Source organism: Macaca nemestrina, chromosome 17 (assembly GCF_043159975.1).
Source record: "Macaca nemestrina isolate mMacNem1 chromosome 17, mMacNem.hap1, whole genome shotgun sequence".
Taxonomy (NCBI): Eukaryota; Metazoa; Chordata; class Mammalia; order Primates; family Cercopithecidae; genus Macaca; species Macaca nemestrina.
This window is the reverse complement of record NC_092141.1, coordinates 20046166-20071929: the sequence shown is the minus strand read 5'-3', so window position 1 is coordinate 20071929 and position 25764 is coordinate 20046166. Positions and strand designations below refer to the sequence as shown.

At 45.2% G+C, this 25764-nt stretch overlaps 1 protein-coding gene across 3 annotated transcripts in view; it reads left to right on the top strand.

The window, feature by feature from the left end:
* Positions 1 to 1024: 1024 nt before the first annotated feature.
* Positions 1025 to 25764, top strand: part of LOC105493355 (A-kinase anchoring protein 10) — a 90572-nt gene continuing 65832 nt past the window's right edge. Inside the window, exons 1-2 of one of the 3 annotated variants that reach the window (XM_071082509.1) lie at positions 1025 to 1106; positions 20293 to 20340. In XM_071082509.1, coding sequence (XP_070938610.1) covers positions 1040 to 1106; positions 20293 to 20340 — 115 coding nt within the window. In that variant the 5' untranslated portion in view covers positions 1025 to 1039. Of the gene's footprint in view, positions 1107 to 10056; positions 10295 to 20292; positions 20341 to 25764 lie in introns of those variants that run through there. The other 2 variants (XM_071082508.1, XM_071082510.1) reach the window with 2 other exon arrangements.

The following is a 25764-nucleotide window of genomic DNA, read 5'->3' as shown; positions in this document are numbered from 1 at the left end:
AAAAAAAAAAAATAATAATAATAATAATTAGCTGGGTGAGGTGGCGTGTGCCTGTAATACCAACTACTAAGGAGGCTGAGGCACAAGATTTGCTTGAACCCAGGAGGTGGAGGTTGCAGTGAGCTGAGATCTCGACACCGCACTCCAGCCTGGTGACACAGTGAGAATCTGTCTCAAAAAAAAAAAAAAAAAGAGCACAGACAGAGTCACAGGTATTTGCAGTAGAAAGCTGTCAGGTTAGAGTGCATGGAAATAGAAAGTATATTTTACACTCACAGCACATCTTTGTTTGATTAGCCACATTAAAAATACTGAATAGCAACATGTGGCTATTTAGTATTCACCAAAATTTTGGACAGTGCAAGTCTAAAGAATCGTTGATCGGCCAGGCATAGTGGCTCACACCTGTAATCCCAGCACTTTGGGAGGCCAAGGCGGACAGATCATTTGAGGTCGGGAGTTCAAGACCAGCCTGGCCAACATGGTGAAACCTCTACTAATAATACAAAAAAAATTAGCCAGGCATGGTGGCGCATGCCTGTAATCCCAGGTACTTGGGAGGCTGAGGCAGGAGAATAGCTTGAATCCAGGAGGCATTGCAGTGACCCAAGATCATGCCACACCACTACGGCACTCTAACCTGGGCGACAGAGTGAGACTGTCTCAAAAATAAATAAATAAATAAATGCCGAGTGCGGTGGCTTACGCCTGTAATCCCAGCACTTTGGGAGGCCAAGAGGGGGTGGATCAACTGGAGTCAGAGTTTGAGACCAGCCTGACCAACATAGTGAAACCCCATCTCTACTAAAAATAGAAAAATTAGCTGGGCGTGGTGTTGGGCACCTGTAATCCCAGCTACTCAGGAGACTGAGGCAGGAGAATTGCTTGAACCCAGGAGGCAGAGGTTGCAGTGAGCCAAGATCACGCCACTGCACTCCAGCCTGGGTGGCAGAGCAAGACTCCATCTCAAAAAAAAAGAATGCTTGATTGTCTGGACATTCTGCAGAACATCACACTGAGACACTATATTGATGACATCATGCCGATTGTAAGCAAGAAATGGCAAGTGTTCCAGAAACACAAGCAAGACACATACATGCCAGAAGGTGAGATGTAAACTCTACCAAGATTCAGTGGCCTGCCACACTGGTGACATTTTTAAACCTGCTAGATGTTTGTGTAGAAAATAACTTAACCTTGCCCAGAGAGGGGTCTGGCCTTTGTCCCCAGCTACTGGGAGGTAATCTCTTTAAACTCTTGAAATAGCATTCCTGATAAAAGTATTTTTGTTTTGACTGGGGGCCTTGATAGCAACAATGTGATCTAGGCTGGGGGCTTTGGGTCAGGTGGCATCAGTGTGACCTCCTGAGTGGCTAAAGACTGGAATCAACCACACGGGCAGTCAACCCAGCTTACATGATGGAATCCCAATAAAGACTTTGGACAGGTCAGGCATGGTAGCTCACGCCTGTAATCCCAGCACTTTGGGAGGCCGAGGTGGGCGGATCAGGAGGTCAGGAGATTGAGACCATCTTGCCTAACACGGTGAAACCTCATCTCTACTAAAAATACAAAAAATTAGCTGGGCATGGTGGCGGGCTCCCACAGTCGCAGCTATTTGGGAGGCTGAGGCAGGAGAATGGCGTGAACCCAGGAGGCGGAGCTTGCAGTGAGCCAAAATCACACCACTGCCCTCCAGCCTGGGTGACAGAGCAAGACTCCATCTCAAAAAAAAAAGACTTTGGACACAAGGGCTTGGGTAAGCTTTCCTGGTTGGCAATGCTCTATACTGGGAAACTAACCCCATCCTGACTCCACAGGGAGAGGACAACTGGATATTCTCATTTGGTACCTCCCTGGGCTTTGCCCTGAACACTTTTTCCTTGGCTGATTATTATTATTATTATGAGATGGAATCTCACTCTGTCACCCAGGCTGGAGTGCAGTGGAACGATCTCGGCTCACTGCAACCTCCACCTCCCCAGTTCAAGAGATTTACCTGTCTCAGCCTCCCGAGTAGCTGAGACTACAGTCGCATAGCACCACACCTGGCTAATTTTTGTATTTTTAGTAGAGACGGGGTTTCATCATGTTAGCCAGGAAGGTCACGATCTCCTGACCTCATGATCTGCCCACCTCAATCTCCCAAAGTGCTGGGAATACATGTGTGACTCACCGCGCCCAGCCCCCTTGGCTGATTCTTAAAGTGTATCCTTGAGCTGTAGTAAATTATAACTGTGAATATAACAGCTTTCAATGAGTTTTGTGAGCACTTCTAGCAAATTATCCAACCTAAGGATAGCCTTGGGGACCCCTGAACTTGCAACTGGTGTCAGAAGTAAGGGTGCTCATGTGTGGACCATGCCCTCTAACTTTGTAGTTGATTAACTTTCACACCTTTATCATTACTGCTTACACTCAATGTTTATTCACATTTATCCACATACCACTTACTTTCTTCTTTCTAGTGCCTTGCATCAAAGACTTTCTATCTCATGTACTTTATTCTGCTTGAAGTAAATCCTTTAGGATCTTTTTTTTTTTAACTTTGTACATACTTAATTTTATTTTTTATTTATTTTTAATTTTGTTATTTTTGTGGGTATATAGTAGGTATATGTATTTATGGAGTACATGAGGTGTTTTGATACAGGCATGCAATGTGAAATAAGCACTTCATGGAGAATGGGGTACAAACAATCCAATTACACTCTTTAAGTTATTTTAAATGTACAATTAATTTTTTATTGACTAGAGTCACTCTGTTGTGCTATCAAATATATATATATATATATATATATATTTTTTTTTTTTTTTTGAGACAGAGTCTCACTCTGTGGCCCAGGCTGAAGTGCAGTGGCGCAAGCTCAGCTCACTTCAACCTCTGCCTCCCTGGTTCAAGCGAACTCCTGCCTCAGTCTCCCATGTAGCTGGGATTACAGGCACGCACCACCACGCCCAGCTAACTTTTGTAATTTTTTGGTAGAGACCAGTTTTCACCATGTTGGCCAGGTTGGTCTTAAACTCCTGGCCTCAAGTGATCTGACCACCTCAGCCTCCCAAAGTGCTGGGATTACAAGCATGAGCCACCGCACCTGGCCAAAACAGAATATTCTTTAGTGAGGTCTGCTGGTGACTTTTTTTTTTTTTTTTTTTTTTGAGACTGAGTCTCGCTGTTGTTGGTTCAGGCTGGAGTGCAATGGCGCAATCTCGCCTCACTGCAACCTCCTACCTCCCGGATTCCAGCAATGCTCCTGCCTCAGCCTCCTGAGTAGCTAAGATTACAGGCACCCACCACCACATCTGGCTAATTTTTCTATTTTTAGTAGAGACGGGGTTTCACTATGTTGGCCAGGCTGGTCTCGAACTCCTGACCTCAGGTGATCCACACACCTTGGCCTCCCAAAGTATTGGGATTACAGACATGAGCCACCATGCCCGGCCAATTTTTTCTGTTTTTGTCTGAAAATCTTATTTAGTGTCATCTTCGAAATATATTTTTGATGGGTACAGAATTGTAGGTTGATAGTTATTATCATTATTGTTATTATTTTGAGACAGGGTCTCACTCTGTTGCCTATGCTGGAGTGCAGTAACGTGATCTTGGTTCACTGCAGCCTTGACCTCCCAGGGCTCAGGTGATCCTCCCACCTCAGCCTCCCCAGTAGCTGGGACTACAGATGCATGCCACCATGCTCAACTAATTTTTTCTACTTATTGTAGAGATGGGGCTTCACCAGGTTGCCCAGGCTGGTCTCTAACTCCTGAGCTCTAGCAATCCACCCACCTTGGCCTTCCAAAGTGCTGGGCCATGCCCAGCCAGTAGTTACTTTTTATAGCATATTGAAGATTTAATATCAATCTCCTGGCATCCATTGTAACTGTTAAAAAAATCAGCTATTTACTTGGCACTCCTTTTTTTAGATGGAGTCTCACTCTGTCATCTAGGCTGGTGTGCAGTGACGCGATCTCAGCTCAGTGCAACCTCCGTCTCCCAGGTTCAAGCAATTCTGCCTCAGCCTCCCAAGTAGCTGGGATCACAGGTGTGTACCATCACATCTGGCTAATTTTTGTATTTTTGGCAGAGACAGGGTTTCACCATGTTGGACAGGCTGGTCTTGAACTCCTGACCTCAGGTGATTCGCCCACCCCGGCCTCCCAATCCATGCCGGGATTACAGGCATGAACCACCGCACCCAGCCAAGTGGCACTCCTTTGAATGAAATCTACTTCCCCTACCCCTAGCAATTTTTAATACTTTTTCTTCATTTTTATTTCCTGAAGTTTTTTTTTTGTTTTTTTTTTTTTTGTTTTTTTTTTTTTTTTTTTGAGACAGAGTCTCGCTTAGTCGCCCAGGCTGGAGTGCAGTGGCGCGATCTCGGCTCACTGCAAGCTCCGCCTCCCGGGTTCACGCCATTCTCCTGCCTCAGCCTCCCGAGTAGCTGGGACTACAGGCGCCCGCCGCCTCGCCCGGCTAATTTTTTGCATTTTTAGTAGAGACGGGGTTTCACAGTGTTAGCCAGGATGGTCTCGATCTCCTGACCTTGTGATCCACCCGTCTCGGCCTCCCAAAGTGCTGGGATTACAGGCGTGAGCCACCGCGCCCGGCCGAAGTTTTGTTATTAATAATCTGTGTGCAGATTTCCTTGTATTTCTTTTGCTTGCAGTTCATAGTGATTCTTGAATTAGTGTGTTGGTTTCTGTTATCACCACAGGAAAATTGTCAGCCAGTAGCTTTTCAAATACTTCCTTGCTAAATTCTCTCTTCTCCCCTTTTGGTACAATTGATTTGATTAAAATGAAAACCAGGGCCGGGTGCGGTGACTCACGCCTGTAATCCCAACACCTTGAGAGGCCTAGGCAGGTGGATCACCTGAGGTCAGGAGTTCAAGACCAGCCTCGCCAATATGGTGAAACCTTGTCTCTACTAAAAATACAAAAATTAGCTAGGCATGGTGGCCCACATCTGTAGCCCCAGCTACTCAGGAGGCTGAGGCAGAAGAATTGCTTGAACCCAGGAGGTGGAGGTTGCAGTGAGCCGAGATCCCACCACTGCAATCTGGCCTGGGCAACAGAGTGAGATTAGAATCTGTCTCAAAAAAAAGGTTATGAATGTTTGATAAACTGTATTTGTTGGAATATTTGTTGTAGAATACTATTCATTGATTTTTAAACAATGTTAGATTAAATCATTCACTGGATTTGTGATAATTAACTTACTGATTTTACCTCACTGGTTTGTTGTAATTAATACAACTGGTATAAAAAGACTGTGAGGAGGCCAGGCGCGGTGGCTCACGCCTGTAATCCCAGCCCTTTGGGAGGCTGAGGTGGGCGGATCACCTGAGGTCAGGAGTTCAAGACCAGCCTGACTAACATGGTGAAACCCCATCTTTACTAAAAACACAAAATTAGCTGGGCATGGTGATGCATGCCTGTAATCCCAACTCCTCGGAAGGCTGTGGCAGGAGATTCGCTTGAACCCGGGAGGCAGAGGTTGCGGTGAGCCGAGATCGCGCCATTGCACTCCAGCCTGGGCAACAAGAGCAAAACTCCGTCTAAAAAAAAATATATATATATATACTGTAACGATTCCCAAAAATTAGGAGCACAATTAAAGGAACTCCTTCTGATAAAAATTAATTTTATCTTACATGTAAACTAAAATGACTGTATCAAGTTTATTCAGAAATATAATGCAAGGTATTAACTTGCCACAACTGCGTATTTAGGCTAATGTAATATTGTTATTATTTTTAAATTATTCTTTTAACTTTACTCATATGTGGATCATCAAATTTCAAAAGATTAAATGACAATACTCTTAGCAGCAAGCTTCCCTAAGCATATAAACATTTTAATGGGTGATGATTCAGTAGGTACCCGAAGAATCTGTACTGCCAGATATCATTCATCCCCATATACCTGCCCGACAGATACCCCTTTTTGGGACACTGGATGAATGGGTGGGTGGACAGATAGGAGAAAGTGGTATAAGCAAATGGCTTTGGAGTCTGATTGACAGCGATTAAAATCCTGTCTCTACCTCTTATCAGCCTCATGATCCTGCATAAGTTACCCTAAGCCTCAGGGCCACATCTGTAAATTGGGGGTTGTGATGTGATCTCACAGGGTCTGTTTTCGGGGAATGGCAGGAATTATGGATTAAGTGAGCTAGTAATTGTAAAGCACTTAACACAAGGAAGGCGCATAATAAGTACTCCATAAAGAAGGACGGCCATTATCATGACTGAGGTGTATGCGGCTGTCGGGGAATTTCTGGTGGGCGGGGCTCAAAGGCAGCAAATCACACTGGAAGTGGAGATGAGGCACTGCTTCTGCATTGACTGCTTAGCAGGAGAGAATGAGAAAGGGTTAGAGGAGATTAAGAGGAATTTAAGAGTCCTCCGCCTCCAACTCTGTCGGATCTGCCCCCGTGCCAAAGACATTCAGGGGATTTCTCGCACTCTCCCTTCCCCTGCGTCCCTCCCGTCCCATCCGATTAATCACACAACACATACAAAATAGGCCCTGCGAGGTTCTGCACGCTGGAAGGGAACGAGAGAAAGGCGCTGCGCTTTCTTGCTGACGCCCTGTACTTGGGCCCCTGGTAGACAGTCACGTGCCCCTCAGCCTGCAGAAAAATCCCACCTAGACCGCGCCCGGGTCCTTGGCTTAGGCCAATCTCCCTTTGGTGGGGGTAGGATGCAGGATCCAGAGTTTTATTGGCTACAGACAGCGGGGTGTGGTCCGCCCAGAACACAGACTGGCTTCCGAGGGCATCTCGGATCCCTGGGTGGGGCGCCGCTCAGACTCCCGGTGCAGGCCCCGCCAAGGCCAGCAGGAAGCGGCCAGACCGCGTCCGTTCGGCGCCAGCTCACTCCGGACGTCCGGAGCCGTAGCCAGCGCTGCTTCCGTCCAGTGCGCCTGGACGCACTCTCCTTACCTGGAGAGAGGCTTGACCTTGAAATCTAGGCTTCATCCCTAGTGTGTGACCTTGAGCAGTTGACTTTATTTTTCAGTGCCTAGTTTTCCAGATACCAGGACTGACTCCAAGGACTATTACTCATCTGGAGGGTTTAGCACAGTACTGGCGCATAGTAAATTTTCCATGTCAGTTTTGGTTATCTTTCGTGCACTTGCAAACATGCCATGCTCCGAAACGAAATAGGCGAATCTTTTTTTTTTTTTTTTTTGAGGCTCTTCCTCTCGCCCAGGCTGGAGTGCAGTGGCGCGATCTCGGCTCACTGTGACCTCTACCTCCCGTGTACGAGATTCTCCTGCCTCAGCCTCCTGATTAGCTGGGACTATAGGCGCGCCACACGCCCCGCTAATTTTTGTATTTTTAGTAGAGATGGGGTTTCGCCATCTTGGCCAGGCTGGTCTAACTCCTAACCTCAGGTGATCTGACCGCCTCGGCCTCTCAAAGTGTTGGGATTACAGGCATGAGCCACCGCGCCTGGCCAGAAATGAAATAAGCAAATCTTTTTTTTTTTTTTTTTTTTTTTTTTTTTTTTTGTGACAGAGTCTTGCTCTGTCGCCCAGGCTGGAGCGCAGTGGCCGGATCTCGGCTCACTGCAAGCTCCGCCTCCCGGGTTTAAGCCATTCTCCTGCCTCAGCCTCCCGAGTAGCTGGGACTACAGGCGCCCGCCACCTCGCCCGGCTAGTTTTTTGTATTTTTTAGTAGAGACGGGGTTTCACTGTGTTAGCCAGGATGGTCTCGATCTCCTGACCTCGTGATCCGCCCGTCTCGGCCTCCCAAAGTGCTGGGATTACAGGCTTGAGCCACCGCGCCCGGCCAGCAAATCTTTTAACCTGCTCTAATAATATAGTGAAAAGACCATATTAGAGCAGGTTAAGGGATTTGCCTTTTTCGGGTTCTAGTTATAGTCTTTTTTTTTTTTTTTTTTTTTTTTTTTTTTTGAGACGGAGTCTCGCTCTGTCACCCAGGCTGGAGTGCAGTGGCCGGATCTCAGCTCACTGCAAGCTCCGCCTCCCGGGTTCACGCCATTCTCCTGCCTCAGCCTCCTGAGTAGCTGGGACTACAGGCACCCACCACCTGGCCCAGCTAGTTCTTTGTATTTTTTTTAGTAGAGACGGGGTTTCACCGTGTTAGCCAGGATGGTCTTGATCTCCTGACCTCGTGATCTGCCCATCTCGGCCTCCCAAAGTGCTGGGATTACAGGCTTGAGCCACCGCACCCGGCCTCTAGTTATAGTCTTAAACTTGGACATTCTTGTAGAATATAAAGTTTCCTCTTCAAAGTTCCCCTTCTTGTTAAAGACTACATCATAAGTGTAATAAGTAATAGTTTCTCTTAAAGACTTTCTTCAAACCTCCTTGCTTTGTGCTAATAACTCTTTGTTAAGCCCTATCCTACGTAACTGTTGGACATGCTCATAGGCACATTCCAGCTCACAGCCTATCCCCCTTCCTTATTTGGAAATGTTATTGCTTCCTTAAACCTTTCGGTAAGCAACTTCCTTTCTTTCTTCGTTTTTCCTTGCACTTACCTATTTAGGAAAGTTTTACGCTATTAGCAAACAGGGTATCAGTTTAAGAGTGTGAGGTCCCGCTCCAGCCAATGGATGCAGGACACAGCAGTGAGGACGACCCAAATGTGTAAGGGATAAATATGTCTGCTTTTCCGTTGTTCAGGTGTGCTCTCGACATTGTCCCATCTGCAATTGACCACACTTTCTGCAGAAACTAACGATTGCCTTGCTGAGAGATCTTTTGTCTCCGTGCTGACTTTTCTTCACGGCACTGATTATCTATTTCTAACAATTTTGGTATTTCTAACATTCTGAACCATCTTGGGCTAGTTGTCTCTTCTGGGCCTGTTTTCCCATCCGTCACATGATAAAATTCATTGGTTAAAAAACCCCAGCGGGCCGCTTGCGGTGGCTCAAGGCCGAGACGGGCGGATCACGAGGTCAGGAGATCGAGACCATCCTGGCTAACACGGCGAAACCCCGTCTCTATTAAGAAATACAAAAAAAACTAGCCGGGCGAGGTGGCGGGCGCCTGTAGTCCCAGCTACTTGGGAGGCTGAGGCCGGAGAATGGCGTGAACCCGGGAGGCGGAGCTTGCAGTGAGCTGAGATCCGGCCACTGCACTCCAGCCTGGGTGACAGAGCGAGACTCCGTCTCAAAAAAAAAAAAAAAAAAAAAAAAAAAAACCCCAGCGAACATTTATTGAGTTACTATTACCTTCCTGCCCTCCCCAACCCCAACCCCAGGGAGCAGTTACAACCTCAGCCGCTGAGCACACTCGCGGGGTGTAAGAAGCACCAAAGACAGGGAGGCTTGATTCATTTTGCTTTGGGAGTAGAGGAAGGGTCAGAAGATTCACAGGAAAATGGCATTTGAGCAAGGATGATTCACTGGAGCTTGCTTTTAAATACTGGTGAGGTTTTATGTTTCAGTTCCTTACAAAGTTGAGCATTCGCAGGGATTGCACTCCGAAATAAGCCCGCTTCCCCTTTTCCTTCGCGAATGACCGAGGGAGCTGCTGGTTCCCATGCAGCAGGTTGTGCCCTTTCCTTATCAGGGTTCTGCATCGCCTCGAACCCGCAGGCCGTGGTGGGCTGCTCTCCTGGGGAAGCAGGGGCTGGGGTGCAGGGTGAAGCTGCTCGTGTCGGCCAGCGCCTGTGAGCAAACCTCAAACGGAGGAGCAGGAGAGGTCGAGCCGGAGCGTGGCAGGCTTAGCCCTGCCTTTTAGAAGGGCACAATTTGAAGGGTGCCCAGGGGCCGGAAGCCGGGGACCTAAGGCCCGCCCCGTCCCAGCTGCAGGGAGGGCTCCCGCTCCACGGAGGTTAGTTTTGCAGAGACTGGGTCTGCAGCGCTCCATCGGGGGCCGGCGGCAGACGCCACAAAACAGCTGCAGGAACGGTGGCTTGCTCCAGGCACCCAGGGCCCGGGAAACAGGCGCGGGTCGCACGCGCGGATCACGCGGGCGATGCGGGCGTGCGCCCCTGCACCCGCGGGAGGCGGTGGGGGAAAGGGGCGGGGCCGGCGCTTGACCTCCCGTGAAGCCTAGCGCGGGGAAGGACCGGAACTCCGGGCGGGCGGCTTGTTGATAATATGGCGGCTGGAGCTGCCTGGGCATCCCGAGGAGGCGGTGGGGCCCACTCCCGGAAGAAGGGTCCCTTTTCGCGCTAGTACGGCGGGCCCTCTGGACCCGGAAGTCCGGGCCGGTTGCTGAATGAGGGGAGCCGGGCCCTCCCCGCGCCAGTCCCCCCGCACCCTCCGCCCCGACCCGGGCCCCGCCATGTCCTTCTTCCGGCGGAAAGGTAGCTGAGGGGGCGCCGGCGGGGAGTCAGGCCGGGCCTCAGGGGCGGCGGTGGGGCAGGTGGGCCTGCGAGGGCTTTCTCCAGGGCGGCAGCAAGGCCTTCAGCGAGCTTCGGCCTCGGCGCAGATGCCCCCTGAGTGCCTTGCTGTGCTCCGAGACTCTTCTGGGAGGGAGAAGGTGGTCTTCTTGCGCGAGGTCAGAGGAGAATTGTCGCGCTGGTTCAGAAGCGATTGCTAAAGCCCACAGAAGTTCCTGCTTGTTTGGTTAAGAACAGTTCTTAGGTGGTGGTTAGTTTTTTTGTGTTTCTTTGAGGACCGTGGATCAAGATCAAGGAAATCTCTTTAGAACCTTATTATGGAAGTCTGAATTTTCCAAATAGTGAGGATTTTATGTCTAAAAGCAACACGTGAAAAAATTGTTTTCTTCACCCAGTGCTGTCTTACAATTTCCTCTTGGGGGGAGGGGTAGTTACTGCTGTTACTAAAATAAAATTACTTACTGCTAAAGTTCCCCAAGAGGAAGACCACTACTTTTGATGACTTTGCAAGTTTACTAGCTACTGGAAGCCTAACTTTATAAACGAACTACTTACATTTTTGATTTTCAGTTGTATTACCTGCCCAATATTTACGTAGAAGCAGCTTGGTTTTGATTTTGGGTAAGGTTGTTGTACTTCATTAAAAATACATATCCGAAGTGAGCAAGTGTGGATCTGTGGACAGCAGCGATATTTCCTGTCAATTCCTGTTGCTTCAGATAAAATGTACCAGACAGAGGCCGGGCGCGGTGGCTCACGCCTGTAATCCCAGCACTTTGGGAGGCCGAGGTGGGTGGATCACCTGAGGTCAGAGTTCAAGACCAGCCTGACCAACATGGGGAAACCCCGTCTCTACTAAAAATACAAAATTAGCCAGAGTGGTGGCGCATGCCTGTAATCCCAGCTACTCGAGGCTGAGGCAGGAGAATTGCTTGAACCTGGGAGGCGGACGTTGCGGTGAGCCGAGATTGCACCGTTGCACTCCAGCCTGGGCAAAAAGGGCTAAACTCCGTCTAAAAAAAAAAAAAAAACAGTACCAAACAATAATGAGTTTTGTTTTCTTTTTTTGTTTTGAGACGGAGTTTCGCTCTTGTCGCCCGGGCTGGAGTGCAATAGCGCGATCTCGATCTCGGCTCACTGCAACCTCCACCTCCCAGGTTCAATCGATTCTCCTGCCTCAGCCTCCCAAGTAGCTGGGATTACCCATGCCCCACCATGCCTGGCTAATTTTTGTATTTTTAGTGAAAACGGGGTTTTACCATGTTGGTCAGGCTGGTCTTGAACCCCTGACTTCAAGTGAGCCTCCCACCGCGGCTGGCCAGAAATGGGTTTTGGAAAAAGCACTAAACAAAAATCAGGACCTTGGATTCATATGACAGCTCTGCTACTAACTGTAACGGGGGACAGACCAGTTAACCTACTTTTCTGCCTTCTATCAGCTGAGAATTAGATGATTCCCAAAGGCCCATTGAACTCTGAATGACATTAAATACTTCTTAAGTAGGTACACGGTTTTGGTAACTGATGCTAGGTGATGAATGAATGAAAGTGCTGAATGAATGAAACAGGTAAAATAGGAGGAGGAATCTTTATTGGTAAGGCAGGGGTATACTTAATAGGTCTCTAATTTGTTGGCATTGCAGTGGTTACCTTTTGTTTTATTAAGGGGGGAAAAGCATTCTAAGAATAATGAGGCAAACTGCATATTGCACAAGAGACTGTTGTCTCTATTCAATGAATATCTTAACGAATATCTTTTGAGTGTCCACAGTCTGCCAGGCACTGTGCTAGGTCCTGACGATTGGGTAGTGAACCAGACAATGTCCCTGCACCCATGGAGTTTATTGTCTCCTGGGGTAGACAGATAATAAATAAGCAAACAAATCTCTTCCTCTTTTCTCCCACCCGCTCCATGTAAGTGTGTGTGTATAGGTGTATACTTAACAAATTGAGTAAAGTGTTTTGAAAGATTAAGAGGAGAAACACATTTTGGTTAGATGTTAGAGAGAGGACTCAGCAGGTGACCTTGAAGCTTAGAGCTGAAGGATCAGTAGGAGGTAACTAGAGAGGCCAGGGAATAGCATGTTCAAAGGTCAGGAGGCAAGAAAGAGCATGGTGCCCTTCAAGAGAGGAAAGAAGGCCACTGTGACTGGGGCATAGATGTAGGCAAGTGTCAGGTGATTGAGAGCTTTACAGGCCATGGTTAGGTTTTATTCCTAATGCCGAGATGCCAAACATGGTGGGTTCATATCTGTAATCCCAGTACTTTAGGAGGCTGAGGCGGAAGTATAGCTTGAACCCAGGAGTTCAAGACCAACCTGAGCAAGGTGAGACCTGTACAAAACAAAAAATTTGCTGGGTGTGATGGTGCTCACCTGTGGTCCCAGCTACTCAGGGGGCTGAGGCAGAAGGATCACTTGAGCCTAGGAGGTGGAAGCTACAGTGAGCCATATTTGAGTCACTACACTCCAGCCTGGATGACAAAGTGGGACCCTGTGTCAAACAAAATACAGAGAGAACGTTAATTTAAAATTTTGAAAGAGGAGTGATCTGAACTTATATCTTAAAAAGATCATTTTAGGGCACGGTGGCTCATGCCTGTAATCAAGTGCTTTGGGAGGCTGAGACAGGAGGATCACCTCAGGCCAGTTCGAGATCAACCTGTACAACATAGAGAGACTTCATCTCTATAAAAGGAAAAAATAAATAGCTGGGCATTGTGAGCTATTCAGGATGCTGAAGCAGAAACATCACTTGAGCCCAGGAGTTTGAGGCTGCAGTAAGCTGTGATCCCACCACTGCAATACAGTGAGATCCTGTCTCAAAGAAAAAAAAAAAATCATTTTAGAAGCTTTTTGGAGACTGGATGTGGTAAGAGTAGAAGCTGGAGATGTTCTGTTAGGGATTCGATTCAGACTTTAAATACCACCAATGCGTTGAGTCCCAAATTGACATCGCTACCTTGGATCCTTGCCCCTGAATCCAGATTGGTATATCCAACTTTAGGTTCACTTTATATCTCTACCTGACTAATACAGAGGTGTCCATTATTTTGGCTTCCTAGGCCACATTGGAAGAAGAATTGTCTTGAGCCACACATAAAATACACTAATGCTAACAATAGCTGATGAGCTTAAAAAAAAAAATTGCAAAACTCATAATGTTTGAAGAAAGTTTACGAATGTTGGGCTCATTCAAAGCCGTCCTGGGCCACATGAGGCCCATAGGCTGCAGGTTGGACAAGCTTAATCCAGTAGATACCTTCAACTTACGCTATCTAAAATTTTATGCCAGATTTAGTCCTTTTAAACCCGCTCATCAGTTTTTCTCAGTAAGTAGTATTTTTGGCTTTTTTTTTTTTTTCTTTTTTTTGTGATGGAGTTTCGCTCTTATTGTTCAGGCTGGAATGCAGTGGCGGATCTTGGCTCACTGCAACCTCCGCCTCCTGGGTTCAAGTGATTCTCCTGCCTCAGCCTCCCAAGTAGCTGGAATTACAGGCATGCGCCACCAAGACCAGCTAATTTTTGGAGACAGGGTTTCACCATGTTGGTCAGGCTGGTTTTGTACTCCTGACCTGAGGTGATCCACCCGCCTCGGCCTCCCAAAGTGCTGGGGTTACAGGCGTGAGCCACCGCTCGTGGCTGCATTTTTGGATTTTTAATTGCTCAGCCCAAAACTTTAGTACATCCTTGAACCTCTTCTTTCCTCCTACTCTGTATCTTATCCATCAGCAAATCTGTTAGGTCTACCTCACACATATCTAAATCCTACCACTTCTCACCATCTGTGACAATTAACACCCTGGTCTAAGCAGTCATCTCTGTTAAGATTGAGTGGTTAAAGATGTCCTCTAAGGAGATGACATTCAAATCTGAGCTTAAATGTCAAGAGGGAGCTGGTTTTATAAAGATTGAGGAGGCAGCATTATTTTGCTATAGGCTTCCACTTGGTTTCCATTCCATTCTTGATACTTATGGTATATGTTCAAAACAAATGCACAGAAACAGACCCAGGTATATATGGGAATTTCGGATATAAAAAGAGTTCCTAGTTGGGAAAAGATAGACTGATCTGTAAATGATGCCAATTATCCATCATCTGGCAAAAAATAATTTCCTGCCTCCTCTCATACATATCAGATCAATAGACTTTTTCTGTTAAAGGCCAAATAGTAAATATTTTAGGCTTTCCAGACCATATGGTTTCTGTCACACTCCTCTATCCTTGAAGCCATAGATAATATGTAAACAAATGGGCATGGCTGTGCTACAATAAAACTTTACTTCCAAAAACCTGTAGTGGGCCAGTTTAGGCATGGCCAGCACTTTGGGAGGCTGAGGCGGATGGATCACTTGGGGTCAGGAGTTTGAGACCAGCCTGGCCAACATGGTGAAACCCCGTCTCTACTAAAAATACAAAACTTAGCTGGGCGTGGTGGTGCGTGTCTATAATTCTAGCTACTCTGGAGGATGAGACACAAGAATCACTTGAACCCAGAAGGCAGAGGTTGCAGTGAGCCAAGATAGCGCCACTGCACTCCAGCCAGGGTGATGGAATCTTAAAGCAAAACAAAACAAAAGGTAGTGGGTTGGATTTGGCCCATGGGCTGTAGTTTGCCAATCCCTGATACAGAAACAAATTCCAGGTAGATAGGAGCCCAGAATGTTAAAAAAACAAAACTTAAAATCGTATAGAAGAACAGGTAGGGGGAAAAATCCTGATCTCGGGATAGGAAGGGATATTGTTTAACATAAGACACAGGAAAATATGTTGTGTAAATTTGACTACATTAAAACTTAAAATTTTCACCGGGCACGGTGGCTCACGCCTGTAATCCCAGTACTTTGGGAGGCCGAGGTGGGAGGATCATGAGGTCAAGAGATCGAGACCATCCTGGCTAACATGGTGAAACCCTGTCTGTACTAAAAATACAAAAAATTAGCTGGGTATGGTGGTGGGTGCCTGTAGTCCCAGCTACTCGGGAGGCTGAGGCAGGAGAATGGCGTGAACCCAGGAGGTGAAGCTTGCAGTGAGCTGAGATTGCGCCACTACACTCCAGCCTAAGCGACAGAGCAAGACTCCGTCTCAAAAAACAAAACAAAACAAAAAACCTAAAACTTTCACACAATAAAATACACCTAAGATACTTACAGAAGAGAAGATTTGCATCCAGGACATGTATGGAATTTCTACAGTTTCTATAAGTAATAAGTAAAAGACAAAGGACATGAAGAGGCAGTTATAAAAGAGGAAACCAAAATGACCAATAAACATGAAAGGATGTTTTAACCTCAGAGGAAACAAGGAAATGAATTTAAAACATCAAATGCCATTTCAAAACTAATAAGTTGGCAAATTAAAAATACCAAGGATGAGACTATGAAGCATGGCTATCTGAGTGCATGGAACTGGTACAGGCACTTTCATTTAAAATGCACATAATTTGTTTTTTATTTATTTTTTTGAAACAGAGTCTCTGTCGCCCAGGCTGAAATGCAGTGGCATGATCTCAGCTCACTACAACCTCTGCCTCCTGGGCTCAAGCAATTCTCCTGCCTCAGCTTCCTGAGTAGCTGCGATTACAGGCGTGTGCCACCACGCCCATCTAATTTTTTTATTTTTAGTAGAGACAGGGTTTTGCCATGTTGGCCAGGCTGGTCTCGAACTCCTGACCTCAGATGAGCTGCTTCCCAAAGTGCTGGGATTACAGGTGTGATCCAACGCTCCTGGCCAAAAAAAAATGCACATAATTTGTTACCTAGCAATTCTGTTTCTAGAGATTTATTCTAGAGAAATTCTTGCTTATGTGCATAGGAACACGTGTACTAGAATGTTCATCAGTTGAATATTTAAGTGAAAATTAGGAAATAAAGTAAATGTTCACTAACAGGAAAATGAGTAAATAAAGGTATATTTATAAAAGAATTAAGTAGCTAAAATGAATAAACTAGAGCTGCATGAATGAACTAGAACTGCATCAATAGTCATGTCAGATTATTGAATGAATACAGGTCAGATATGTATGGAATGCCATTTGTGTAATTAATTTTTTTTTTTTTTTTTGAGACAGAGTCTTACTCTGTCGCCCCAGGGTGGAGTGCAGTGGTGTGATGTCACTTAACTGCAACCTCCACTTCCTGGGTTAAAGTGATTCTCCTGCCTCAGCCTCCCGAGTAGTTGGGGTTACGGGCATGCGCTACCATGCCCAGCTCATTTTTATATTTTTAGTAGACACGGGGTTTCACCGTGTTGGCCAGGCTGGTCTTGAACTCCTGACCTCAAGTGATCCACACAACTCGGCCTCCCAAAGTGCTAGGATTACAGGCGTGAGCCACTGTGCTTAGCCATTCATGTAATTTTTAAAGATGTGCAGAATAATGCTATTAAAAAATATATATACATTTGGCTGGGTGTGATGGCTCATACCTGTAATCCCAGCACTTTGGGAGGCTGAGGCAGGAGGATCACTTGAGCCCAGGAGTACAAGACTAGCCTGGGCAAGATAGCAAAACCCCATCTCAACAACAGAAAGGATAATTAGGCATGGTGGCATGAGAGAATCACTTGAGCCCAGGAGTTCAAGTATTATGAGGCCTCTGCACTCTAGCCTGGACAACAGAGCAAGACCCTGTCTCAAAAAAATAAAAATTAAAAAAAGTATTTGGATGCAGTCATAGTCAAAAAACAGACATGGAAGGAAAACATCTAATTTATTTATTTATTTTTTAAGACAGAGTCTTGCTCTGTCGCCCAGGCTGGGGTACAGTGGTGTAATCTCAGCTCACCGCAATCTCCGTCTCCTGGGTTCAAGTGATTCTCCCGCCTTAGCCTTCTAAGTAACTGGGACTACAGATACCGGCCACCACACCCTGCTAATTTTTGTGTTTTCAGTAGAGATGGGGTTTCACCATGTTGGCAAGGCTGGTCTTGAACTCCTGACCTCAAGTAAGCCACCCGCCTTGGCCTCCCAAAGTCCTGGGATTACAGGCGTGAGCCACCGCTCCCAGTCAGAAAATATCTAATTTAGTATAGTATTTATATCTGGGAAAGGAAGGGTCAGGTGGTGATTCATGGGAACTCTATGTATAATACTTAGGGGGACAGAAGGAAATGAAGCAAAATGCTGATATTTGATTGTTGAGTTGTGTGTATGTTAGAAGTATAACATAGGAGATCTGATTGTTAGTAGGAGAATGTTTTTAGGGTGGTAAAAGTGGAACCGTGGCGGTTTATTTTAGCAGTGGAATCAGTTGGTCATAGTTTGTATGTGGAAGGTAATAAACAGACCATGTTAAGGATGACTTCCAGAATTTTGGTCTGAGTAGTGGGTGGATGACAGTGTCATTCATGAGGGAAGATGAAGACTGAGGTAGGAACAGTTTTGGGAGAAGATGACATGTTCCCTTTTAGACAAGTGGAATTATGGAAGATGGCAGGTAGGTGGTTAGCTATATGAATTTGAGATAAAAGATTTAGGATGGAGATACAAATTTAGGAGTAACAGCATATCTATGGTATTGTAAGCCTTAAGAATGGGTAGAAACAGCCAGGGAATACAGATGTATATGCAGAAGAGAGGAGTCAAGGAAGCCAAGACACGTTAATGTTTCAAGTGAGTGATGTAGTCCATGGGCAGATGCTGCTGAGAGGGCTGCAAACACCAGTCACCCTACAACATTTTTAAATGTTGTCTTCCTGATAGCAGTGATGAGTACCTGCAACGATCTTATTTATTTTTTTCATGTTAGTCTCCACACACTTGAATGTAGACTTTTTGAAGGCAAAATCACTGCCTTTTCTGAGCTGGGAGCGTGTCTGGCACATACTAAGCACTCAACAGTTGATGTATCGACTTCAACCAGATACTCTGGGGGCGAGTTATTTCCTGCTACTAGCCTTTCACCTTTCAGTGTTTAAGAGCACAAATAAAGAGATGGGCACGTTTTGGCATTTCTTATTTTGATAACCTTTTCCTAGTAAGATTTTTTAAAGTTTAATGTTAAAAAAAAAAAAAAGAAGGGGGTTTAAAATAGTCTTATGTCAGATCCTATAATAGAATTCACACTTGGCTTAAGCTGCTGGGCACCTTCTTATCTTGGATGTCATATTAGCTTATCTACAGCAGAATTTTTTTTTTTTTTTTTTTTTTTTTTTGAGACGGAGTCTCGCTCTGTAGCCCAGGCTGGAGTGCAGTGGCCGGATCTCAGCTCACTGCAAGCTCTGCCTCCCGGGTTCACGCCATTCTCCGGCCTCAGCCTCCAGAGTAGCTGGGACTACAGGCGCCTGCCACCTCGCCCAGCTAGTTTTTTGTATTTCTTAGTAGAGACGGGGTTTCACCGTGTTAGCCAGGATGGTCTCGATCTCCTGACCTCGTGATCCGCCCGTCTCGGCCTCCCAAAGTGCTGGGATTACAGGCTTGAGCCACTGCGCCCGGCCTACAGCAGAATTTTTACTGTTTTATGTAATAAAGAAGCAATTATATGATTATTTTACAGACAAATTTTTTTTATCTTTTTTTTTTTTAGATGGAGCCTCCCTTTGTCACTCAGGCTGGAGTACAGTGGCGTGATCTTGGCGCACTGCAACCTCCGCCTCCCGGGTTCAAGCAGTTCTCTGCCTCAGCCTCCCAAGTAGCTGGGCTTACAGGTGCCCGCCACCACGCCCAGCTCATTTTTTTGTATTTGTAGTAGAGATGGTGTTTCACCATGTTGGCCAGGCTGATCTTGAACTACTGACCTCAGGTGATCCACCGCCTTGGCCTCCCAAAGTGCTGGGATTACAGGCGTGAGCCACCCTGCCTGGCCCAGACAAATTATTATACTTTGAGTGTTAGAGGTTTAGGATGTTTTTACTTGATGCTATGGGAAGAATAAGAAGTAATATGTGATACACTACCAGAGAACTTTCTTCACTATGCTTCTAGTAGCTAGTACTCTGGATGACGCTTGGTAATAATATTGGTTAACATTTGTCCTAAATTTACTGTGCTAGTCACCCTTCTAAGCCCCTTACAGGTATTTTTTTTTTTTTCATCAATAACCCTCTAAGGTAGTTTTTATTATTGACCTAATTTTATAAATCAAGAAAATTAAGACCCAGAGAAGTAAAGTAACTTGTCCAAGATCACGTGGCTTATAAGTGGTAGAGCCCGGCCGGGCGCTGTGGCTCAAGCCTGTAATCCCAGCACTTTGGGAGGCCGAGACGGGCGGATCACGAGGTCAGGAGATCGAGACCATCCTGGCTAACACGGTGAAACCCCGTCTCTGCTAAAAAAATACAAAAAACTAGCCGGGCGCGGTGGCGGGCGCCTGTAGTCCCAACTACTCGGGAGGCTGAGGCAGGAGAATGGCGTGAACCCGGGAGGCGGAGCGTGCAGTGAGCTGAGATCTGGCCACTGCACTCCAGCCTGGGCGGCAGAGCCAGACTCTGTCAAGCCTGTAATCCCAGCACTTTGGGAGGCCGAGACGGGCGGATCACGAGGTCAGGAGATTGAGACCATCCTGGCTAACACGGTGAAACCCCGTCTCTACTAAAAAATACAAAAAACTAGCCGGGCGAGGTGGCGGGCGCCTGTGGTCCCAACTACTCGGGAGGCTGAGGCAGGAGAATGGCGTAAACCCGGGAGGCGGAGCTTGCAGTGAGCCGAGATCGCGCCACTGCACTCCAGCCTGGGTGACAGAGCCAGACTCCGTCTCAAAAAAAAAAAAAAAAAAAAAAGTGGTAGAGCCCGTGACTACATTGTTTCTCCAGCAGGTTCAACTCTTTTGACTGGATGCTGCTTCAAGGTCACTTCCTTAGAGAAGCTTTTGCTGACAACTGCCCTCCTGTGCTGTCCTCCAAGGCTGTCCATTGTTGTAGAACTTTGAATACTCATCTTAGAATAAAGCTGGTCTAATTTTTACAATATTATTGAGTGGATCTCTGACTGCAAAATTGGTCATAATTATCTTTTTATATTCTAGTGAAAGGCAAAGAACAAGAGAAGACCTCAGATGTCAAGTCCATTAAAGGTAAGTTCTGCCCTTTGCAATCCACTGCGTTAGAAAGTGATGTGCTTTGCATTTGTGGACTCTTTAATCCTGTTATCTTCTCTCTTCTGGCATTAATCATTTCTTTTTTTTTTTTTTTTTTTGAGACGGAGTCTCGATCTGTCGCCCAGGCTGGAGTGCAGTGGCGCGATCTCGGCTCACTGCAAGCTCCGCCTCCCGGGCCGACGCCATTCTCCTGCCTCAGCCTCCCGAGTAGCTGGGACCACAGGCGCCCGCCACCGCGCCCGGCTAATTTTTTGTATTTTTAGTAGAGACGGGGTTTCACCGTTTTAGCCAGGATGGTCTCGATCTCCTGACCTTGTGATCCACCCGCCTCAGCCTCCCAAAGTGCTGGGATTACAGACGTGAGCCACTGCGCCCGGCCGGCATTAATCATTTCTGCCTTATTTTGTAATTAGTTATGATTTTGATTTATTTCTCTCTTTAACCTGTATAACACTTTAACACCTAGCATATAATAAGTAGGTTTTTTTACTTTAATTATTTTTTTGAGATGGAGTTTTGCTCTTATCGCCCAGGCTGGAGTGCGGTGGTGCCATCTCGGCTCACTACAACATCCACCTCCCGGGTTCAAGCGATTCTCCTGCCTCAGCCTCCCGAGTAGCTGGGATTACAGGTGCCCACCACCATGCCCAGCTAATTTTTGTATTTTTAGTGGAGACAGGGTTTTACCATGTTGACCAGGCCAGTCTCGAACTGCTGACCTCAAGTGATCCACTCACCTCGGCCTCCCAAACTCCTGGGATTACAGGCGTGAGCCACCACGCTCGGCCATAAGTAGGCTTTTACTGAGCCTTCTGTGTATTGGCTATCCTAGTGATTACAGTGAACCAGTGCCCTTCTTATTAATCACACATTTAATTGTTCCCTAAAAGTGATTAGTTGACTTTAGTAAGACGAAAAATGAAGAATACTCTTAACTGAGCAGTCTGTTAACTGCAGGAAAGCACTGGCGCTATTTATCCAGAAAGAAGTATGGTAGATTACAGTTTTTGCTTTTTTATTTGAATGAACAAACTTAATTTAAAATATATTAGTTTTGTTTATTTTTTGTTGGGATTGATACATTGTCGTTGTTTATAGATTAGAGCATACTTTTTAAAGATGCTATATTATTCACTGATTTTATTTGTCCAGTGTACAGAGATTGAAATGGGAAAATTATAATGGAAATTGTTTCCATAGTCATTACATATTAATTTCATCAGTTTATTTCTGTAAAATCTGTAGATTGGTGCTTATTTAGATTTTTCTTTCAAATATGTTTATGTTGCATTGCTCGCATTGAGTATTCTATATGCTCAATTTGCTGGAGAAGAAGACTAATTATAACCTAGGAAAGTTGTAAAATTAGGGGAAAAAAATAAGGTACTTTACAGCCTACTTTACTTATTTCTCATTTAAAGCCAGTTGGATTCCACATTAGTTCAAACTGCCTTCTTTGAGCAAAATTTGATTGGCAGTGATAAAGGCTTAAAGCCCTTCTCAAGCAGAGACCTGTAAAGACTAGATCTGATTGTAGTAGAAGGAAGGAACTTCGACGTCTCAGGCAGTGAGAACACCAGTCTTTCACTCTAAATTTTGCCACTAACAGTATGACCTTGGGAAGTTGTAGCTTTCTTCAGATTCTTTATTTGTTGAATGAGGGAATTGGCCTAGTTAATTTCTAAATCTCTACCGGGCTAAAAAATTCTATGCTCATACTCTGATTATGATAGTACATAACCTGTGCTTAACATTCACTGACTTAACCTTAGGATAATACAGAAGCAGTACAAGAAACAGCCCCTCAAGACGTTTGCAGTCTCATTAGAAAGACAAACTTATATACAGAACAGTAGCAAATAAACCAAAATAATAATAGCTGCCATTTATAGAACACTTCTTCTATGCTGGGCATTAGACAAAAACTGACTGTAACGGTGAACAAAAAAGACTTAGGTCCTGCCCTCATTGAACTTCCAGATTAGTAGGGGAGAGGAACATTAATCAAGTAATTCCACAGATGGCTTGGCCTAGATTGGTAGTAATGGAAGTAAAGAGATCTGAACGGACTTGAAAAAACATTAGGAGGCAAAATGGATAGAAGTTTATTATTGATTAAATATGAGGTGTGAGAGAGAGGAATATTTAAGGCCGGGCGCGGTGGCTCAAGCCTGTAATCCCAGCACTTTGGGAGGCCGAGACGGGTGGATCACGAGGTCAGGAGTTCGAGACCATCCTGGCTAACACGGTGAAACCCCGTCTCTACTAAAAAATACAAAAAACTAGCCGGGCGCGGTGGCGGGCGCCTGTAGTCCCGGCTACTCGGGAGGCTGAGGCAGGAGAATGGCGTAAAAACCCGGGAGGCAGAGCTTGCAGTGAGCTGAGATCCGGCCACTGCACTCCAGCCTGGGCGACACAGCGAGACTCCGTCTCAAAAAAAAAAAAATTAAAAAAAAAAAAAATAAATAAATAAATAAATATGAGGTGTGAGAGAGAGGAATATTTAAGATTGATACCTACCTTCTGACTTGCCTGACAGAACCAAGCCAGGAAATTATATGTTCAGTTTTGTTATGTTGGGTGGGAGGTGCTTTTGAGTCATTCATTTACATATGTTACATATGTTATTTTATATGCACAGTAATTTTAAGGTCTGAATTTTAAACCACAGGTTAGAGAGTGATTTTTTTAGAGTCTAGCAAACCTAGGTTGAAATCCTGCCTGTTGAAATGGCTGTTTACTAGCTCATTAACCTAGGGCAAAGTATTCAACTTGTTTTCATTTTTGTCTTCACCTCTAAAATAAGGAAAATATGGTTTTACAAGATTGTCATGAGAGATAGATGAAATAATACCCAAAAAAAAAGATACATAGAGAAACTAGTATAGTGCCTGGTATATAATAGGTCCTCCATTGGTAGCTATCATTATCTAGTTTTAACATAGCCTTCAATTTGTTGAATTCGTCAAACTAAGTGAAGCATTACAAGGAGTTCAGAGGAATTTGAGGTCAGCAAATGATTTCTGAAGTTTAGGGAAGACTTCATGGAAATGACACTTACCTTGTATAAAAGTTGAAGATTAAGAAAGATTTGAATGAGAGATTCTTTCTCTTTTCTCCCTACCAGCCCAGCTTCTTATTTGAGGATATATTGGGCAGAGGGGCCTTCAGACAAGTAAAGGGAGATTTTTACAGAAAGATTGAGATGAAGGTATAGAAGGCTGTAAAGACCAGAAAAGAGAATTGAGACAGGAAGCAGGAAGCCACTGTAGGTTTTTGAGCAAGATACTGATGCTGTAAGTGTGGTGGTTATGAAAGGTTAGTCTGGAAGAGATTTGCAGGATGGAGACCCCAGACAGACTTGCACTGAGGGTGTGGTGTTAAAAATAAACAGGTAAGTAAATGTTTAAACATCTTGAAGGAAAAGTCAACAAATCTTGGCAAGTAAACAGATATAGTGAAAAAGAATGGGACCAAGATTTTGAGTTTTGGAGACTGGTGGATTGAACAGACAGGGAAATTGAGAGGAGAATCAGACGATGATGTTTTAAGTTGATATTTAGATAGATTGTGCTGAAGATGGTAAAGTCAGCGTGGGTGGGAATGCCTAGTAGCGGTAATCAGTGATACAAGACCAAAGTCCAGGTCAAAGACAATTCACAGATAGAGATCAGGGATTTCTCATCTGCTCTACAGAGGTGTACCCCAGGAGCTGTTGCAAAGAGTCCATGTGGAGGGTGTGAGTAAGATGTTCCCCTTGAATTTGCCAGAATTACTTTTTTTTTTTTTCTGAGACAGATTCTCGCTCTGTTGCCCAGGCTGGAGGGCAGTGGTGAGATCTCGGCTCACTGCAACCTCCGCCTCCCGGGTTCAAGCGATTCTCCTGCCTCAGCCTCCCAAGTAGCTGGGATTGCAGGCACGTGCCACCATGCCCAGCTAATTTTTTTTTGTATTTTTAGTAGAGATGGGGTTCCACCATGTTGGCCAGGCTGGTCTCAAACTCCTGACCTCATGATCGCCCGCCTCGGCCTCCAAAGGTTCTGGGATTACAGGCATGAACCACTGTGCCCGACCCCTTGTTAAGTTTATTTTGGGGGTAAGCAAAGGAGGTTGCAGCTTTAAAAAAGTTTGAAAAGTATTGCTCTAGTAATAAAGATTTGAGAGTAAATACGCTTTCTAGCAGAAAGAATAAAAAAAGAGCAGATAGCCTCAAGAAGAGGAGCCAAAGAAGCAGGCCATATCTGACACACTGGGCATTGATAAATGGGTATTAAAAGAATGAGAGGAATGAGCAGATAGAAGAGGAAATTAAGAGAGTATAATACCATGGAGACCAAGAAAGACAGACTATGAGGAAGGAGTGGTAAAAATAAGTTACTAGTTCTAACAGAGATGTTAAGAGGGACCAGGGAAAGCCTTGTACAAATGAGTTAATAGCATTTTATATTATATACATCTAATTAAGAAACAATGCAAGAGTCTCACCATTCCTATAGATTCATACTTGTCTGAACACGAAAACTGGCTTTTGTTTATAAATAAGCTAAAAATTATTTTGCTCCTTCCAATTTCTCATGAAAATAAAAATAAACCTTCCTTTAAAATTGAAAAAATAGTTTGAAGACAGTCACTCTTCATTTTGTAATTCCCTCAACTATTATTGAATGACTGAAATTATCTTTATTCTGAAGCCAAATGGGTGATATTGATATTTCTTCAGACTACTAAAAATATATTTTATGAATTTTGAGTGTGCTTTATCTTCTTTTTTTTTTTGATATGGAATTTCACTCTTGTTGCTCAGGCTGGAGTGCAGTGGTGCGATCTCAGCTCACTGCAACCTCCGCCTCCCAGGTTCAAGCAATTCTTCTGCCTCGGCCTCCCAAATAGCTGGGATTACAGGCACCTGCCCCCACACCCGGCTAATTTTTCGTATTTTTAGTAGAGACAGGGTGTCACCATGTTGGTCAGGCTGGTCTCAAACTCCTGACCTCAGGTGACCCACCTTCCTTGGCCTCCCAAAGTACTGCCATTACAGGCAGAGCCACCACGCCCGGCCTAAGGAATGTTTTTCTAGGTTTCCTCCCACCCTAAGCATTTATTCTGCAATTTTAATTTTGTTCCTAAAGCAAGCAAGGTTTAAGGATTTTAAAATAATCCATATTTTAGAATGCTTTCTGGCTTTGTTACTCTTTATACACAATAGAAGTTCTCAGAGAAAGATCTCGCTCTTTTAACTTTTTGGCACAGTATTTTGAGAATTACAAATAATACTAGAATGTTTTCTGGCTGGGTGTGGTGGCTCATGCCTGTAATCCCAGCCACTTGGGAGGCTGAGGCAGGAGAATCACTTGAACCTGGGAGGCGGAGGTTGTCGTGAGCCGAGATCGTGCCACTGCA